This window comes from Cherax quadricarinatus, chromosome 25 (assembly GCF_038502225.1).
Source record: "Cherax quadricarinatus isolate ZL_2023a chromosome 25, ASM3850222v1, whole genome shotgun sequence".
NCBI classification, from domain to species: Eukaryota; Metazoa; Arthropoda; class Malacostraca; order Decapoda; family Parastacidae; genus Cherax; species Cherax quadricarinatus.
In genome coordinates this window covers 10,732,246-10,748,128 of record NC_091316.1, presented here as the reverse complement: position 1 = coordinate 10,748,128, position 15,883 = coordinate 10,732,246, and the positions used below count along the sequence as shown (strand labels likewise).

Below are 15,883 nucleotides of genomic sequence, written 5' to 3'. Positions count from 1 at the left end.
GAGATGGATGGTAGAAGAGAAGTAGTGAAGGAAGGAGATAGATGGATGGTAGAAGAGAAGTAGTGAAGGAAGGAGAGATGGATGGTAGAAGAGAAGTAGTGAAGGAAGGAGAGATAGATGGTAGAAGAGAAGTAGTGAAGGAAGGAGAGATGGATGGTAGAAGAGAAGTAGTGAAGGAAGGAGATAGATGGTAGAAGAGAAGTAGTGAAGGAAGGAGAGATAGATGGTAGAAGAGAAGTAGTGAAGGAAGGAGAGATGGATGGTAGAAGAGAAGTAGTGAAGGAAGGAGAGATAGATGGTAGAAGAGAAGTAGTGAAGGAAGGAGAGATGGATGGTAGAAGAGAAGTAGTGAAGGAAGGAGATAGATGGTAGAAGAGAAGTAGTGAAGGAAGGAGAGATAGATGGTAGAAGAGAAGTAGTGAAGGAAGGAGAGATAGATGGTAGAAGAGAAGTAGTGAAGGAAGGAGAGATGGATGGTAGAAGAGAAGTAGTGAAGGAAGGAGAGATGGATGGTAAAAGAGAAGTAGTGAAGGAAGGAGAGATGGATGGTAGAAGAGAAGTTGTGAAGGAAGGAGAGATGGATGGTAGAAGAGAAGTAGTGAAGGAAGGAGAGATGGATGGTAGAAGAGAAGTAGTGAAGGAAGGAGAGATGGATGGTAGAAGAGAAGTAGTGAAGGAAGGAGAGATGGATGGTAGAAGAGAAGTTGTGAAGGAAGGAGAGATGGATGGTAGAAGAGAAGTAGTGAAGGAAGGAGATAGATGGTAGAAGAGAAGTAGTGAAGGAAGGAGAGATAGATGGTAGAAGAGAAGTAGTGAAGGAAGGAGAGATAGATGGTAGAAGAGAAGTAGTGAAGGAAGGAGAGATAGATGGTAGAAGAGAAGTAGTGAAGGAAGGAGATGGATGGTAGAAGAGAAGTAGTGAAGGAAGGAGAGATGGATGGTAAAAGAGAAGTAGTGAAGGAAGGAGAGATGGATGGTAGAAGAGAAGTTGTGAAGGAAGGAGAGATGGATGGTAGAAGAGAAGTAGTGAAAGAAGGAGAGATGGATGGTAGAAGAGAAGTAGTGAAGGAAGGAGAGATGGATGGTAGAAGAGAAGTAGTGAAGGAAGGAGAGATGGATGGTAGAAGAGAAGTTGTGAAGGAAGGAGAGATGGATGGTAGAAGAGAAGTAGTGAAGGAAGGAGAGATGGATGGTAGAAGAGAAGTTGTGAAGGAAGGAGAGATGGATGGTAGAAGAGAAGTAGTGAAGGAAGGAAGATGGATGGTAGAAGAGAAGTAGTGAAGGAAGGAGAGATGGATGGTAGAAGAGAAGTTGTGAAGGAAGATGGATGGTAGAAGAGAAGTAGTGAAGGAAGGAGAGATGGATGGTAGAAGAGAAGTAGTGAAGGAAGGAGAGATGGATGGTTGAAGAGAAGTAGTGAAGGAAGGAGAGATGGATGGTAGAAGAGAAGTAGTGAAGGAAGGAAGATGGATGGTAGAAGAGAAGTAGTGAAGGAAGGAGAGATGGATGGTAGAAGAGAAGTTGTGAAGGAAGGAGAGATGGATGGTAGAAGAGAAGTAGTGAAGGAAGGAGAGATGGATGGTAGAAGAGAAGTAGTGAAGGAAGGAGAGATGGATGGTAGAAGAGAAGTTGTGAAGGAAGGAGAGATGGATGGTAGAAAAGAAGTGAAGGAAGGAGAGATGGATGGTAGAAGAGAAGTAGTGAAGGAAGGAGAGATGGATGGTAGAAGAGAAGTAGTGAAGGAGGGAGAGATGGATGGTAGAAGAGAAGTAGTGAAGGAGGGAGAGATGGATGGTAGAAGAGAAGTAGTGAAGGAAGGAGAGATGGATGGTAGAAGAGAAGTTGTGAAGGAAGGAGAGATGGATGGTAGAAGAGAAGTTGTGAAGGAAGGAGAGATGGATGGTAGAAGAGAAGTAGTGAAGGAAGGAGAGATGGATGGTAGAAGAGAAGTAGTGAAGGAAGGAGAGATGGATGGTTGAAGAGAAGTAGTGAAGGAAGGAGAGATGGATGGTAGAAGAGAAGTAGTGAAGGAAGGAGAGATGGATGGTAGAAGAGAAGTAGTGAAGGAAGGAGAGATGGATGGTAGAAGAGAAGTAGTGAAGGAAGGAAGATGGATGGTAGAAGAGAAGTAGTGAAGGAAGGAGAGATGGATGGTAGAAGAGAAGTAGTGAAGGAAGGAGAGATGGATGGTAGAAGAGAAGTAGTGAAGGAAGGAGAGATGGATGGTTGAAGAGAAGTAGTGAAGGAAGGAGAGATGGATGTGAAGAGAAGTAGTGAAGGAAGGAGAGATGGATGGTAGAAGAGAAGTAGTGAAGGAAGGAGAGATGGATGGTAGAAGAGAAGTAGTGAAGGAAGGAGAGATGGATGGAGCTCTTTATTTTCCTGGGTCCTTTGTCTTCTGTACTTTTTCCATTCTCTAGTGCGCTTAGTGTATATGTGTACGTGTGTATGTGTGTGTATGTGTGGGTATGTGTGGGCATGTGTGTGTGTGTTAGTTACCATTTTGTCCTAGGCACATGTCGATTAGACACTAGGCCTGTAGTATGTGCATTGTGTGTGTGTGTGTGTGTGTGTGTGTGTGTGTGTGTGTGTGTGTGTGTGTGTGTGTGTGTGTGTGTGTTCATCTAATTGTACTTACCTAATTGTGGTTGCAGGGGTCAAGACTCAGCGCCTGGCCCCGCCTCTTCACTGACTGCTACTGGATCCTCCTTCCTGCTCCAAGAGCTTTATCATACCTCGTCTTAAAACTATGTATAGTTCCTGCCTCCACTTGCCAGACTATTCCACTTCCTAACAACTCTGTGGCTGAAGAAATACTTCCTAACATCCCTTTGACTCATCTGAGTCTTCAGCTTCCAATTGTGACCCCTTGTTTCTGTGTCCCATCTCTGAAACATCCTGTCTCTGTCTACCTTGTCAATTCCACGTAGTATTTTGTATGTCGTTATCATGTCTTCCCTGACCCTCCTGTCCTCCAGTGTCGTCAGACCGATTTCCCTTAACCTTTCTTCGTAGGACATTCCCCTCAGCTCTGGAACTAGCCTTGTTGCAAACCTTCGCACTTTCTCTAATTTCTTGACGTGTTTGACCAGGTGTGGGTTACAAACTGGTGCTGCGTACTCCAGTATGGGCCTGACGTACACAGTGTATAAAGTCTTGAACGATTCCTTACTGAGGTACCGGAACGTTATTCTCAGGTTTCCCAGGCGTCCATATACCGCAGCAGTTATCTGGTTAATGTGTGCTTCTGGCGACGTACTCGGTATTATACTCACTCCTAGATGTTTCTCCTTGAGTGAGGTTTGCAGACTTTGACCTAGCCTATACTCTCTCTGCGGTCTTCTTTGCCCTTCTCCGATCTTCATGACTTTGCATTTGGCGGGGTTAAACTCGAGAAGCCAGTTGCTGGACCACGCATCCAGCCTGTCCAGGTCTCTTTGTAGACCTGTCTGGTCCGCATCTGATTTAATTCTCATTAACTTCACATCATCTGCAAACAGAGACACTTCTGAGTCTATCCTTTCCGTCATGTCGTTGAGGGAGGAGAAGAGGATAGTGAGCGGGAGGGGAAACAGCAGCAGAGGGAAGAGAGATGGGGGGAAAGCTAGGGGGGACAGGGGGAAAAGCAACAGGGATGAGTAGGGAGGATGAGAAGGAAGATGAAGAGGGAGAGAAAGTGGGATAGGAAAGATAGTGTGTGAGTGAGAGTGTGGGTGGGAAGGTGTGGGGTTGTGTTGTTGAGTGTGTGTGTGTGTGTGTGTGTGTTAGTTACCATTTTGTCCTAGGCACATGTCGATTAGACACTAGGCCTGTTGTATGTGTGTGTGTGTGTGTGTGTGTGTGTGTGTGTGTGTGTGTGTGTGTGTGTGTGTGTGTGTGTGTGCGTGTGTGCGCGTGTGATGTGCGTGTGATGTGTGCGTGTGATGTGTGTGTGATGTGTGTGTGTGATGTGTGTGTGATGTGTGTGTGATGTGTGTGTGATGTGTTGTGTGTGTGTGTGATGTGTGTGTGATGTGTGTGTGATGTGTTGTGTGTGTGTGTGATGTGTGTGTGATGTGTGTGTGATGTGTTGTGTGTGATGTGTTGTGTGTGTGTTGTGTGTGTGTTTGTGTGTGTGTGGCGTGCGTGTGTGGTGTGTGTGTGTGTGTGTGTGGTTAGTTACCAGTTTGTCCTAGGCACATGTCGATTAGACAATAGGCCTGTTGTGTGTGTGTGTGTGTGTGTGTGTGTGTGTGTGTGTGTGTGTGTGTGTGTGTGTCTACGTATTTACTTGTATAAATACAAAATTGCAATACACTACATATGATACTTACACCAACTTTTTTTTTCCTAGCTGTAGCTTGGGATAAAAAAAAACTGGTTCTGTACTTGCAACTAGAAATGAAGACGAAGACAAGTTGCAGAGCAATCTATTATTGGCACAACGTCTCGCTCTGTGTACAGCTGTTTTAGTCTCGCTCTGTGTACAGCTGTTTTAAGTCAACCTCCAAACAAAGCAAAACGTTAACGCCAATAAAAACTTGTTCTGAAACTTGAGGGTATTCGTCTTCAGTCTGCAGCGCTTCAATACATCCAGAGACTTTACAGCACACGCAGTACTATTAAAAATTGTGTGCGCGCGCGCGCGTTTATGAAGGAAGGCTGCTAATGTTTCATTCATCTGATGTTGCAACATCATGCAGAAACGATTACTCGATGTTCCACTTTCACCCTCCCTCCTCCCCTCCCCTCTACGGCATTGTGCACATTTCTGATGTATATATTTTTTTCCCTAAATAACAGAAAGACTTGAGAGATTTTCCAGACCACAGACCCAGATAAGAGCATTAGACTAAACCTTGATTTTCAAACTGTTTCGTTCACTTTATAAAAACAATGTTGAGTGCTGAGGGGAAGTAGTATTGGTGGTGATCAACAAGCAAAGTGGAGAGAGATTTGGGACGCCAGTCTTGATCTAGCTGACATGATCATTAAGAAATCCGGTTTCAGATATTTTCCTGTTTATTATGCAATTGAAGCCGTGAGGTCTCCAACAGTCTACACCTGAGTTTACAGTCGAGCACAACTTCATTATTCGCACTATATATATATATATATATATATATATATATATATATATATATATATATATATATATATATATATAATGAGTCTCCAACATGTACACAAGAAAACAATGAAAATCAGAATATATATTTCAACTTGGAGTCCTCATCAGCAGATATGAGGTGAAACATACAGTATAAAATACCTGTATAAATACAGGTGAAACATACAGCTTTATTTCCACTGTAATTTTCCTGTCTACATGTGGATCGACAAGTGTTCATTATCTATTCAGTATCATCATATACACTTACATGATGACAAACCAGGCTTGAACTGCTGAATATCCAATATCATCGTCAGTGATCTGATGAAAGGCGTCAGTCCCCACACTATGTGTTGTGATGATTTTGATACAACAATTGCTCTTTACACTCCAAGGTTCCTTAATGTCTCTGAAGACACTTGTCTTCACTGTCGTAAGGCGCCTTAAGTTTATTCCCCTTTTCTTATGTGGTGGTTTGAATTATCGCCTGACAGCCATATCTTAGTTACCAATTCTCAAAAGCATTTGCCAATAGACATTTGGTCTTCCTTGTGTGTGTTTATATATAATTACAATATATATATATATATATATATATATATATATATATATATATATATATATATATACAACAATATTTTGAAAATCCATGAGGGTACAGAAGACAACATGCGCAGGCAAGGCAATAAAGACGAAGTACAAGTGTGACTATACGTGCCACATGCTCCAGGTACACCTGTCCACGAGCAACACATTACATGTTCACTCCGCTGCACAAGCAACACCTATAAAAGGGTTGTGTCACGGTACTGTTGCCTCCAGTCTTGCGAGGGTCTGGCCCGGTTGTAATTTGTGAGTTGTGGACGAAAAGTTGTGGTGAGAAAATAGTAAAGAAAGTTGGGCGAGAAAAAAGTGATTAGAAAAAACTCCTGGTGACAAGTTCATCAAAAAGTTGGTGGAGGGAAAACAAAGTCGTGGAATAAAACTGAAAAAATTGTTTTTTTTTTTTTTTTTTTTTTTATTATTCTGGGTGAAAATTTTTACTAAAAAGTTTGTATGAAAAAAAGAAAAAAGTTTTGAAAAAAAAAAGTCACGATGAAAGGAAATAAAGGAAAAGTCCAGAAGTATTATGAGGTTACATAAATAATAATGAGGAGAAAAGACTAATTACTCGTCGAAACGAAGATAAATAAAAAGAAAAACACTTAAAGGAACTGAATTGTAAGAAGAGTTATACCAGAGGATCAAGTAAACAATATAGGAAAGTTGAAAAGAAATGTAGTGGACTTAAAAAGGCAACAATAACCAACAACTGACTTTTTAATGGTAATGCTTCTGACAACCAAGTCAACCAGCCACCTTCACACCACAACGTAACTTAACATGCGTGTTTGATCAGCATACAATATGCAAGACATTCCTCAAAAGTGCACATTCACAGCATTCCACATCACGTTTCACAGCATTTCACATTCCACAAATCTGCTCTTTCTTTGGTGGGAGCAGCAGCAGGGGGAGGGGGAGAAAAATGATCTAAAGAATTAATAAATAAGTTCTCAAAACATTTTTACCTAAATGCTTTTAGTTGTACACCAAACGTAAATCACTTCTTGAATAACACAAACATGGCTGGATTACATTAAGAAATTTTGTATATACAGACGAACATGCACTGTGAATAAAACATTACGGCACTGGATGGAATATACACTGAACAGTATTGATCACACACTATGTGATACGCAGTACTTCAACAATTTAACAAATAACTCAAATTTTTGAAAAGAAAACTTTCAAAACGACGTCTGGAATCATTATCAAGTCAACTGTTGTGACCTGATAATGATCCAGGACGGACCGAAACATCGTCTGAAGTTTCCTCTCCAAAGTGAGAGTCAATTGTGTACTGCTTCAATCACGGTATTGTGACTTAACAATGATTTATTAGTGACTTTTTGCGAAAATTGTTAATTTGATCAAACAATTCCATCCCTTACCTAAGAAAAGTGTAACCACAAAATATTTGAATATTTCCTTTACAATTAAATACCTCAAGAATATAATCAGATAAATTTTACAATTAAAACAAACTTGAATGAATGTTAAATTAATACAAACAAGATGTCTGCCGGAGAAAAAAATATATATTAAAAGTTCCAATGTTTACAAAGAAATACCTAAACACACACATAAAAACAGTAATAACAATAAGATATTACATAAACATTTAAACAGTAAAGACTATGCAATGAGACATTAATCTTTACACATGGAAATAATAATCTGCAGATAAGAAGATTTTAACCCACATACTCACTGGTATACAACCATGCAAAGAACAACTGATTATTATTCTGAATAAATTAATCTAATTGTATATACAGTATGAAAGTCTGTTAAGGACGTTATTGAGAGTTAATGAACAGTACCAAGCAATAAAGAACATTAAACAATAAAAAAAACATACCTGGCACAGCTCAATTAGTAAAAATATTCACAGACGTTATCAGTAAAGCTATTAAGCAAAAACGTCCGACAAGACTAACAATGTTTCAACCTTTCTAATGAAAATTACTGCATCAAAGTTGGTCCGTCGTCATTAACACTGCCAGCATTACCCAGGAAGATTACTGCTGCTGGTGACACAGTTAAGTTTCCAGTTAAATGATCAACCCCATAAAAAAAAAAAAACTAAGTTTTCCCTCACCTGACTTGTCTCGGTCAGAGGAGTGGTGGTCGGACCTGGTGTCCCTGGCTCGCTCCTCGCTGCCACCACTCTCTGTAACACAAGAAAACACCATAAATACTTGTGTGTGTAACACTCATATCAATACCGATACTACCACCACCACCACCACCACTCTCCGTAGTACATGAGCACAGACAGCCTGAATAATGTGGTAGACTATTATCATCAATACTGGTACTACTATCAACACTACAACCCCCACCAGGCACTACGACCCCCACAACACACCAACACAAAGCAAAATGTATTGAATAATGTGGTACTACCACCATTGCTACCACTCGCATCACCGGTACTGCTGATGTTACAACTGTGTTGCTTGTAATACATACATATATATATACATATATATATATATATATATATATATATATATATATATATATATATATATATATATTATAATATGTATGTCTGCCCGACCTGTCTCCATAACCTGGTTGGTGTTGAGATGTCTGCCTCATATATCTGCTTGATCTGTCTGCATAACCTCTGACGTGTCTACCTGATCTGTCTACTTGTCTGACTTGCTTGTCTCCCTAGCTCACCCGTATGTCTGTCATATCTACCTGCTTGCCTATTTTCAGCATGACATGCTTACTCTTATACCACCATTGTTTAGTTCCTTGTGCCTGTCATTCCTTCCCTTGACCCTTATACTGGTATATGCATATTTTTCTTGGTTGCTTTCACTATTTTGGCTAGCGTTTTTTTCTGTATGTATTCCCGCTTGTGTGGGTGTCTACCTCTCTGTGTGGACGTCTACCACCCTGTGTGTGTCCACCTGCCTGTGTAGTGTGTGTGGTTGTCTACCTGTGTAAGTGTCTACCACCCTGTGTGTGTCTACCTGCCTGTGTGGGTGTCTGTCTGTGTGGGTGTCTACCTGCTGTGTGGGTGTCTAAATGTGTGTGGGTATCTACCTGTTTGTGTGGGTATCTGTGTGTGTCTACCTCCCTGTGTGGGTGTCTACCTGCCTGTGTGGGTGTCTACCTGTCTGTGTGTCTACATGCCCGTGTGGGTGTGTACCTGGTTCTGTGAGTGTCTACGTGTTAGTAAATTAGGTGTATGTAAATTACCTATTTGCACATTATTTGTAGTCACATAAAGATACATTAGCAGTGTTCACGGTGTACCGTTTCCAATAGTTTGTCATAAAATTTTAGCTAATTTAGATGTAGAGAAGGATTAATTAATTGTAATAAGGACGTTGCAATTCCACCTGAAAAAATTCGCACCGGTGAACACTAAGTCAACAAAAACCTTGGTACGACACATTATCATTTATATGAGATGGGAGGGACACGCAGTGTCAGGATTCCTGTGAGTAGTGAGATGGGCCAGCAGTGTCAGAATTCTTGCGGGTTCTTCCTGCATGGGTCCATTAAGCAAACCTGCTAACACCTAATTCATAAGTGAAGAAATACGTTGCAGACCATGTTTACGACAACCGACCCGACCATCCCCACCCAATCCCTTCCCCTCAATCTCTTTCACTGAATCAACAACCCCCTAGCTCGTCCTCATTATGTCAACCCATCGCTTGGGATAGACTATTTCGAGGGATGGAAATTCCCACATGACAGTACAACTCCAGCTAGGCTCAAACGAAACCTCTAAAGCTCCCGTAGCTGATGAACCCTTACTGGAATAATTGACGGTATCGTCACTGCTCTGTCTCTCAGTTCAGGCCGATAGATTTCAACACACTCTACGATCCCCCATTCTGTGTAATTGAAAAAGACAGAAAACGTAGTTTTCGTTCTTAAAGTGTAGCTGTCAATCTAGTAAATAAACGCGGTCACTCTTCGCTCTCCCTCACAAATACAGCTCTAAAAGGTTTGTAAAAACGTGCAATTATTTTAAGTTTCACATCCTGCATGAACTGCATCTCTGTACAGAGGAACAATTAACCCTCCATGGAAGCTGTATTCATATACGTACTATCACATACCTTCAAGCCCCTCCCAAGAAACTCATCACTAGTAATCCCTTCCTTTAAAAAGTTGCACAGGCAATTGCATGAGAAGAAATTTCTCAATTTTTTTTTTTTTTTTTATTCACCGGCATTCTCCCGGCCCGGGTCTTTTCCAAGTAGTGGTGACCCGGCCTTGGCTCCCTATCTGGGGAGTATCTCGAGACTTAAGTCTCCCATGGGAGGAGGTACAAGTACCTCCTCATCTTTGGGACAAAGTGTCCCCAGGCCTAGCCACATTCCCCGCCCTCACGGGGCTCGTAGGGAGAAGCTAGGCCTCTGGTCTGCCATCTACCCCGCCTCAAAGGGGCTCGTGGGGATGGCAGTCTTATGAGCTGCAGATGGTAGCAAGCTCAGACTGATGTTTTTTCACTTAGCTGTTAGTAATAATATATCACAAATTATATACACTTGATAAATCTAAGGAGTCTACAGGCAGGGCTGTATCTGCTCTTGTTGCCACCTCCCTAGATAAGAACAATAGCAACCATGATGAATTAGGCATAAGAATTAACAACCGGGATTCTACTCTGCAAACTTGTTTTCCGTCCTAGTGACTAAAGTTAACTTTTGACACTGAGCTTGACTGATTATTACCATTTTATGTCATCACTGAATCCACTTGACTCGAATAACTAACATGATCATCGGAGAAGCCAGGAATAGATATTAAAAAAAAAAAACAGATAATAGGGAATTCATGTACAGTTCTTAGGGATTCTATTCCACACTGAATTACTAGAAGATAAAGTTGATAAATAGGCCAAAGAAAGAACCTTGAAGGAAAATGCAGAATATAGCTTGGGTATATCTATATCTAGAATTAGGAATAACATTAGGAGATATAAGTAAATAATGATTTTGAATGTTATGTTATATTTTTTGTGTATCCATATGCTCTTGTGCTACCTTCTATAAGATGAATGTGAGGTGCACAGTACACCAGACGCTTCCACACCAAAATGTAAAATCTAATTCTCCTCACTATTACCCCAACCCACCCCTCGCTCTCCCTCATTATGTCAACCCACCCCTCGCTCTCCCTCATTATGTCAACCCACCCCTCGCTCTCCCTCATTATGTCAACCCACCCCTCGCTCTCCCTCATTATGTCAACCCACCCCTCGCTCTCCCTCATTATGTCAACCCACCCCTCGCTCTCCCTCATTATGTCAACCCACCCCTCGCTCTCCCTCATTATGTCAACCCACCCCTCGCTCTCCCTCATTATGTCAACCCACCCCTCGCTCTCCCTCATTATGTCAACCCACCCCTCGCTCTCCCTCATTATGTCAACCCACCCCTCGCTCTCCCTCATTATGTCAACCCACCCCTCGCTCTCCCTCATTATGTCAACCCACCCCTCGCTCTCCCTCATTATGTCAACCCACCCCTCGCTCTCCCTCATTATGTCAACCCACCCCTCGCTCTCCCTCATTATGTCAACCCACCCCTCGCTCTCCCTCATTATGTCAACCCACCCCTCGCTCTCCCTCATTATGTCAACCCACCCCTCGCTCTCCCTCATTATGTCAACCCACCCCTGTCTCCCTCATTATGTCAACCCACCCCTCGCTCTCCCTCACAACCCACCCCTCGCTCTCCCTCATTATGTCACCCACCCCTCGCTCTCCCTCATTATGTCAACCCACCCCTCGCTCAACCCACCCCTCGCTCTCCCTCCTTATGTCAACCCACCCCTCGCTCTCCCTCGTTAAGTCAACCCACCCCTCGCTCTCCCTCGTTACGTCGCTCTCGCTCCAACCCACCCCTCGCTCTCCCTCATTATGTCAACCCACCCCTCGCTCTCCCTCGTTATGTCAACCCACCCCTCGCTCTCCCTCGTTATGTCAACCCACCCCTCGCTCTCCCACGTTAAGTCAACCCACCCCGCGCTCTCCCTCATTATGTCAACCCACCCCTCGCTCTCCCTCGTTATGTCAACCCACCCCTCGCTCTCCCTCGTTATGTCAACCCACCCCTCGCTCTCCCTCATTATGTCAACCCACCCCTCGTCTCCCTCGTTATGTCAACCCACCCCTCGCTCTCCCTCACAACCCACCCCTCGCTCTCCCTCATTATGTCACCCCCTCGCTCTCCCTCATTATGTCAACCCACCCCTCGCTCTCCCTCATTATGTCAACCCACCCCTCGCTCTCCCTCATTATGTCAACCCACCCCTCGCTCTCCCTCATTATGTCAACCCACCCCTCGCTCTCCCTCGTTACGTCAACCCACCCCTCGCTCTCCCTCGTTATGTCAACCCACCCCTCGCTCTCCCTCGTTACGTCAACCCACCCCTCGCTCTCCCTCGTTATGTCAACCCACCCCTCGCTCTCCCTCGTTACGTCAACTCTCGCTCTCCCTCGTTATGTCAACCCACCCCTCTACTTCCCCACCTGCTTCCCATCTCCAACACCCACCCACCTGCTTCCCACCTTCAACACCCACCCACGTGCTTCTCACCTTCAACACCCACCTGCTTCCCTTCTCCAACACCCACCCATCTGCTTCCCACATTCAACACCCACCTGCTTCCCATCTTCAACACCCTGCTTCCCACCTTCAACACCCACCTGCTTCCCACCTTCAACACCCACCTGCTTCCCATCTCAAACACCCACCCACCTGCTTCCCACTTCCAACAGACATCCACCTGCTTCCCACCTCTAACATAACCACCATCTACTACCAACGCTCAACCATCCACAACCATCGCTCCATCATCTACAATCGTCGCTTCACCATCTACAACCATCGCTCCACCACCACCATCAACCTTCTACAACTAATACTGAAGGAAATTTTCTCAATTAAATGGCCAGTTCTGTTTTTTTAGTAGTTTTCATTTATTATATATTCCTCTTATAGTTAATATCAACTAAAAATATTATCTATTTATTACCTGCGCCACTGGTAGAGATACCACACTCTTAATTCAGAAAATATCTTCGTCACATAATATCTGTGTTTATCTTACCGGTAGTAATCGCTCTCCACATCTCTCTTCCCACCAAAGATCTTTTTAAGTGAGATTAAATCTGATAAAGTGGATTACTATTTGCTGACTTACAGTCTAACGAAACAGTTCATTGTTTTTGTTGGTTCACAATGCCTACAGGTCCAAATATGACTGCTGATACTTGATTTCCAGTGTAAAGTTGTACCACGACACATGTGAACTTGAATATATTTATTAATACACAATATTTAAGAAAGTAAAATAGCAAATATCAACAATTAATATGAATTTACTGTCTAGGGAAAATACATAACTAAGCACATGTAACAAAACAATGATGTTCAAAGAATAAAACACGGTGCTCTAAGTTAACTATGAAAATTTATTTCAACAATTTATATATATATATATATATATATATATATATATATATATATATATATATATATATATATATATATATATATATATATATATATATATATTATTTGATGAAACTGGACACGGTGTGAAAACACAAAAAATAATACAACCCCGTGTTACGCATGATCCAAATATTCCCGACACCGTAAATAACCAGCCAAGACAGATAAAACGTTTTAAAACAGTAACCAGCCAGAGCAAACATGGAAGAGCAGCAGCGATCATCAAACACTAAGATGGACATCCACAGATCATGATAAAGGAAAGTGACAGTTACAGTGCCAGGCAGTGTAACTTCTATGTGCCCCAACTGAGAACAGAAATACTATGAATTTATTACAATAGCGGAAATGACACGTTATGTACAAGATATAGAGAAATATAATCATAGTAGTAATAATACATTACACTAAGTATGTATAAATTCTGAGATGCAGTTTGACGTCCTACTCTGTGTGTGTGTGTGTGTGTGTGTGTGTGTGTGTGTGTGTGTGTGTGTGTGTGTGTGTGTGTGTGTGTGTGTGTGTGTGTGTGTGTGTGTGTCTATATATCACAACAATAACAAAGGTAATCGCAGGAATCTAAATATTTTTCTGATAAAATTAAATATTCTTCATAAAACTGAATAATCATCTTTATCAAACTAAGAGTAGCGCTGGCCCACGGCTGGCAGGGATGGGGACAACACACTGACCTCTGACATAACCAAGTCCTGAGACAGCTTAACGGCTATAAATAACGGGTATACATAACACGTATACATACTACATACATGGTGGGTACACCTTCAGTGTATCTGGTTATTTCGAGATACATGGTGGGAACATCTGCCATGTATCTGGTTATCCTACGATAGATGGTGGGAACACCTGCAGTGTATCTGGTTATCCTAAGACAGATGGTGGGAACACCTGCAGTGTGTGGTTATCCTACTGCTACACTGCGAGTAAACTGCAGCAAGACCTTCATAGCTGCGAGGTTTTCAAAAACATTCGCCTGCGGATTTAAATGTCATACCAGTTTGTTTTAAACCCTGTTAACTCGTAATTTTAAATCCTCATAAAAAGCCATTTTTCAACATTCCCAGCTTTAAACGCCATAAAATCCCAGTTTCGAAAACAAACTCAAAGGTTTTTAAATATCACAAAATCAAGGTTTTAAACGCCATTAAATAAAGGTCTTAATCACAAATATCATGGTTTTTAAACACCTCAAAAAGTTTTTCAACCCAAAACTAGGTTTTTAACACCACAAAAACAAGGTTTTAAACACCATAAAAGGTTTTAACCACCATAAAAATCAAGGTTTTTAGCGTCAAAAACATCTAAGTTTTAAACAGCACAAAATCAAAGTTTTTAAAAACCACGAAATCGAGGATAATAACCACAAAACCAAAGTTTAAAAAATCAAGGGTGTTAAACATTACAAAATTAAAGTTTAAAAAACCGCAAAATCAAGGTTTTTAAAACATCACAGCCCTTGAATTATAAACATCAAACACATGGTTTTAAATATCACAATTTTGCGGTTTTAAACACTAGAAAATGGTTGTTATAACCACGCAACGACGGTTCTTAATGTTAAATAGTGTCCAAAATTATCCTTATCTACGTGAGGGAGGGGGAGGGAGGGGGAGGGAGGGGCTGTTAACCCACGCCCACACCCGAGTGGGAAGAGTGAGGAGTGGGGTAGGGACTGTCAACCCACGTCCACACCCACCAAGGTGGGCGTGGGAAGGGTGAGGAAGGGGAAAGGGTCTGTTAGCCCACGCCCATACCCACACAGGTGGGCGTGTGGGTCCAGACTCTGGACGGCGTTGAAAAATACGCAACAGTCAGTAACTGTCAATTAGAAAACGAAAGGCTATTAGACATGGAATATTAGAGAGAGAGAGAGAGAGAGAGAGAGAGAGAGAGAGAGAGAATGAACTCTGGTAAATTGGAGTGAACCTGGGGTCATGCCCCACATCTACTTGCTCGGCGGAGACAGGAAAGACTGGAACCTCACCAGGAGCCACACACATCCTGCCACACTGAGGGATTCCTAACACAGCGTCCTAACACTGAGGAAGTCCTAATACTGAGGAAGTCCTAACACTGAGGAAGTCCTAACAATGAAAGAGTCCTAACAATGAAAGAGTCCTAACAGTGAGGGAGTCCTAACAATGAGGGAGACCTAACACTGAGGGAGTCCTAGTACTGAGGGAGTCCTAACACGGAGGGGGTCCTAGCACTGAGGGAGTCCCGGTACTGAGTGTAGACCCAGTGTCTACATTTGGAGTCCTAACACTGAAGGAATCCTAACACTGTAGGAGTCGTAACACAGAGGGAGTCCTAGTAGTGAGGGAGTCCTAATTAGCATCACAGTAGGGAAGAGTCCTACCATCCTAGCCTCAGGCACGAATTAATTATATTAAAATGATACTAAGTACAGTGTCCCATTTTAATCCTAAATTAATTAACAAAGTAATCATGGTACGCAGTATCCTCTCTCTAAAGCCCTATTCCCTCCCTCCCTCTCTTTCTCTCTCTCTCTCTCTCTCTCTCTCTCTCTCTCTCTCTCTGCCTTTAACTCTTCCCTCCCTTATAATGCTTCCCATAACTCAGTGGGAATTACACTGATAACGTCAGGCACGCCATCATATATCTACCGCTGGAAGACCAAGGATAACTACCTAACCACCTT

General features: G+C 42.4%; 1 protein-coding gene across 24 annotated transcripts in view; it reads right to left on the bottom strand.

Moving 5' to 3' along the window:
* Positions 1–15,883, bottom strand: part of LOC128689952 (uncharacterized) — a 1,227,005-nt gene that overhangs the window by 516,759 nt on the left and 694,363 nt on the right. For all 24 annotated transcript variants that reach the window (XM_070088626.1, XM_070088623.1, XM_070088625.1 and 21 more), the window contains one exon: positions 7,800–7,871. In XM_070088626.1, the coding sequence (XP_069944727.1) occupies positions 7,800–7,871 (72 nt within the window). The remainder of the gene's footprint in view (positions 1–7,799; positions 7,872–15,883) is intronic.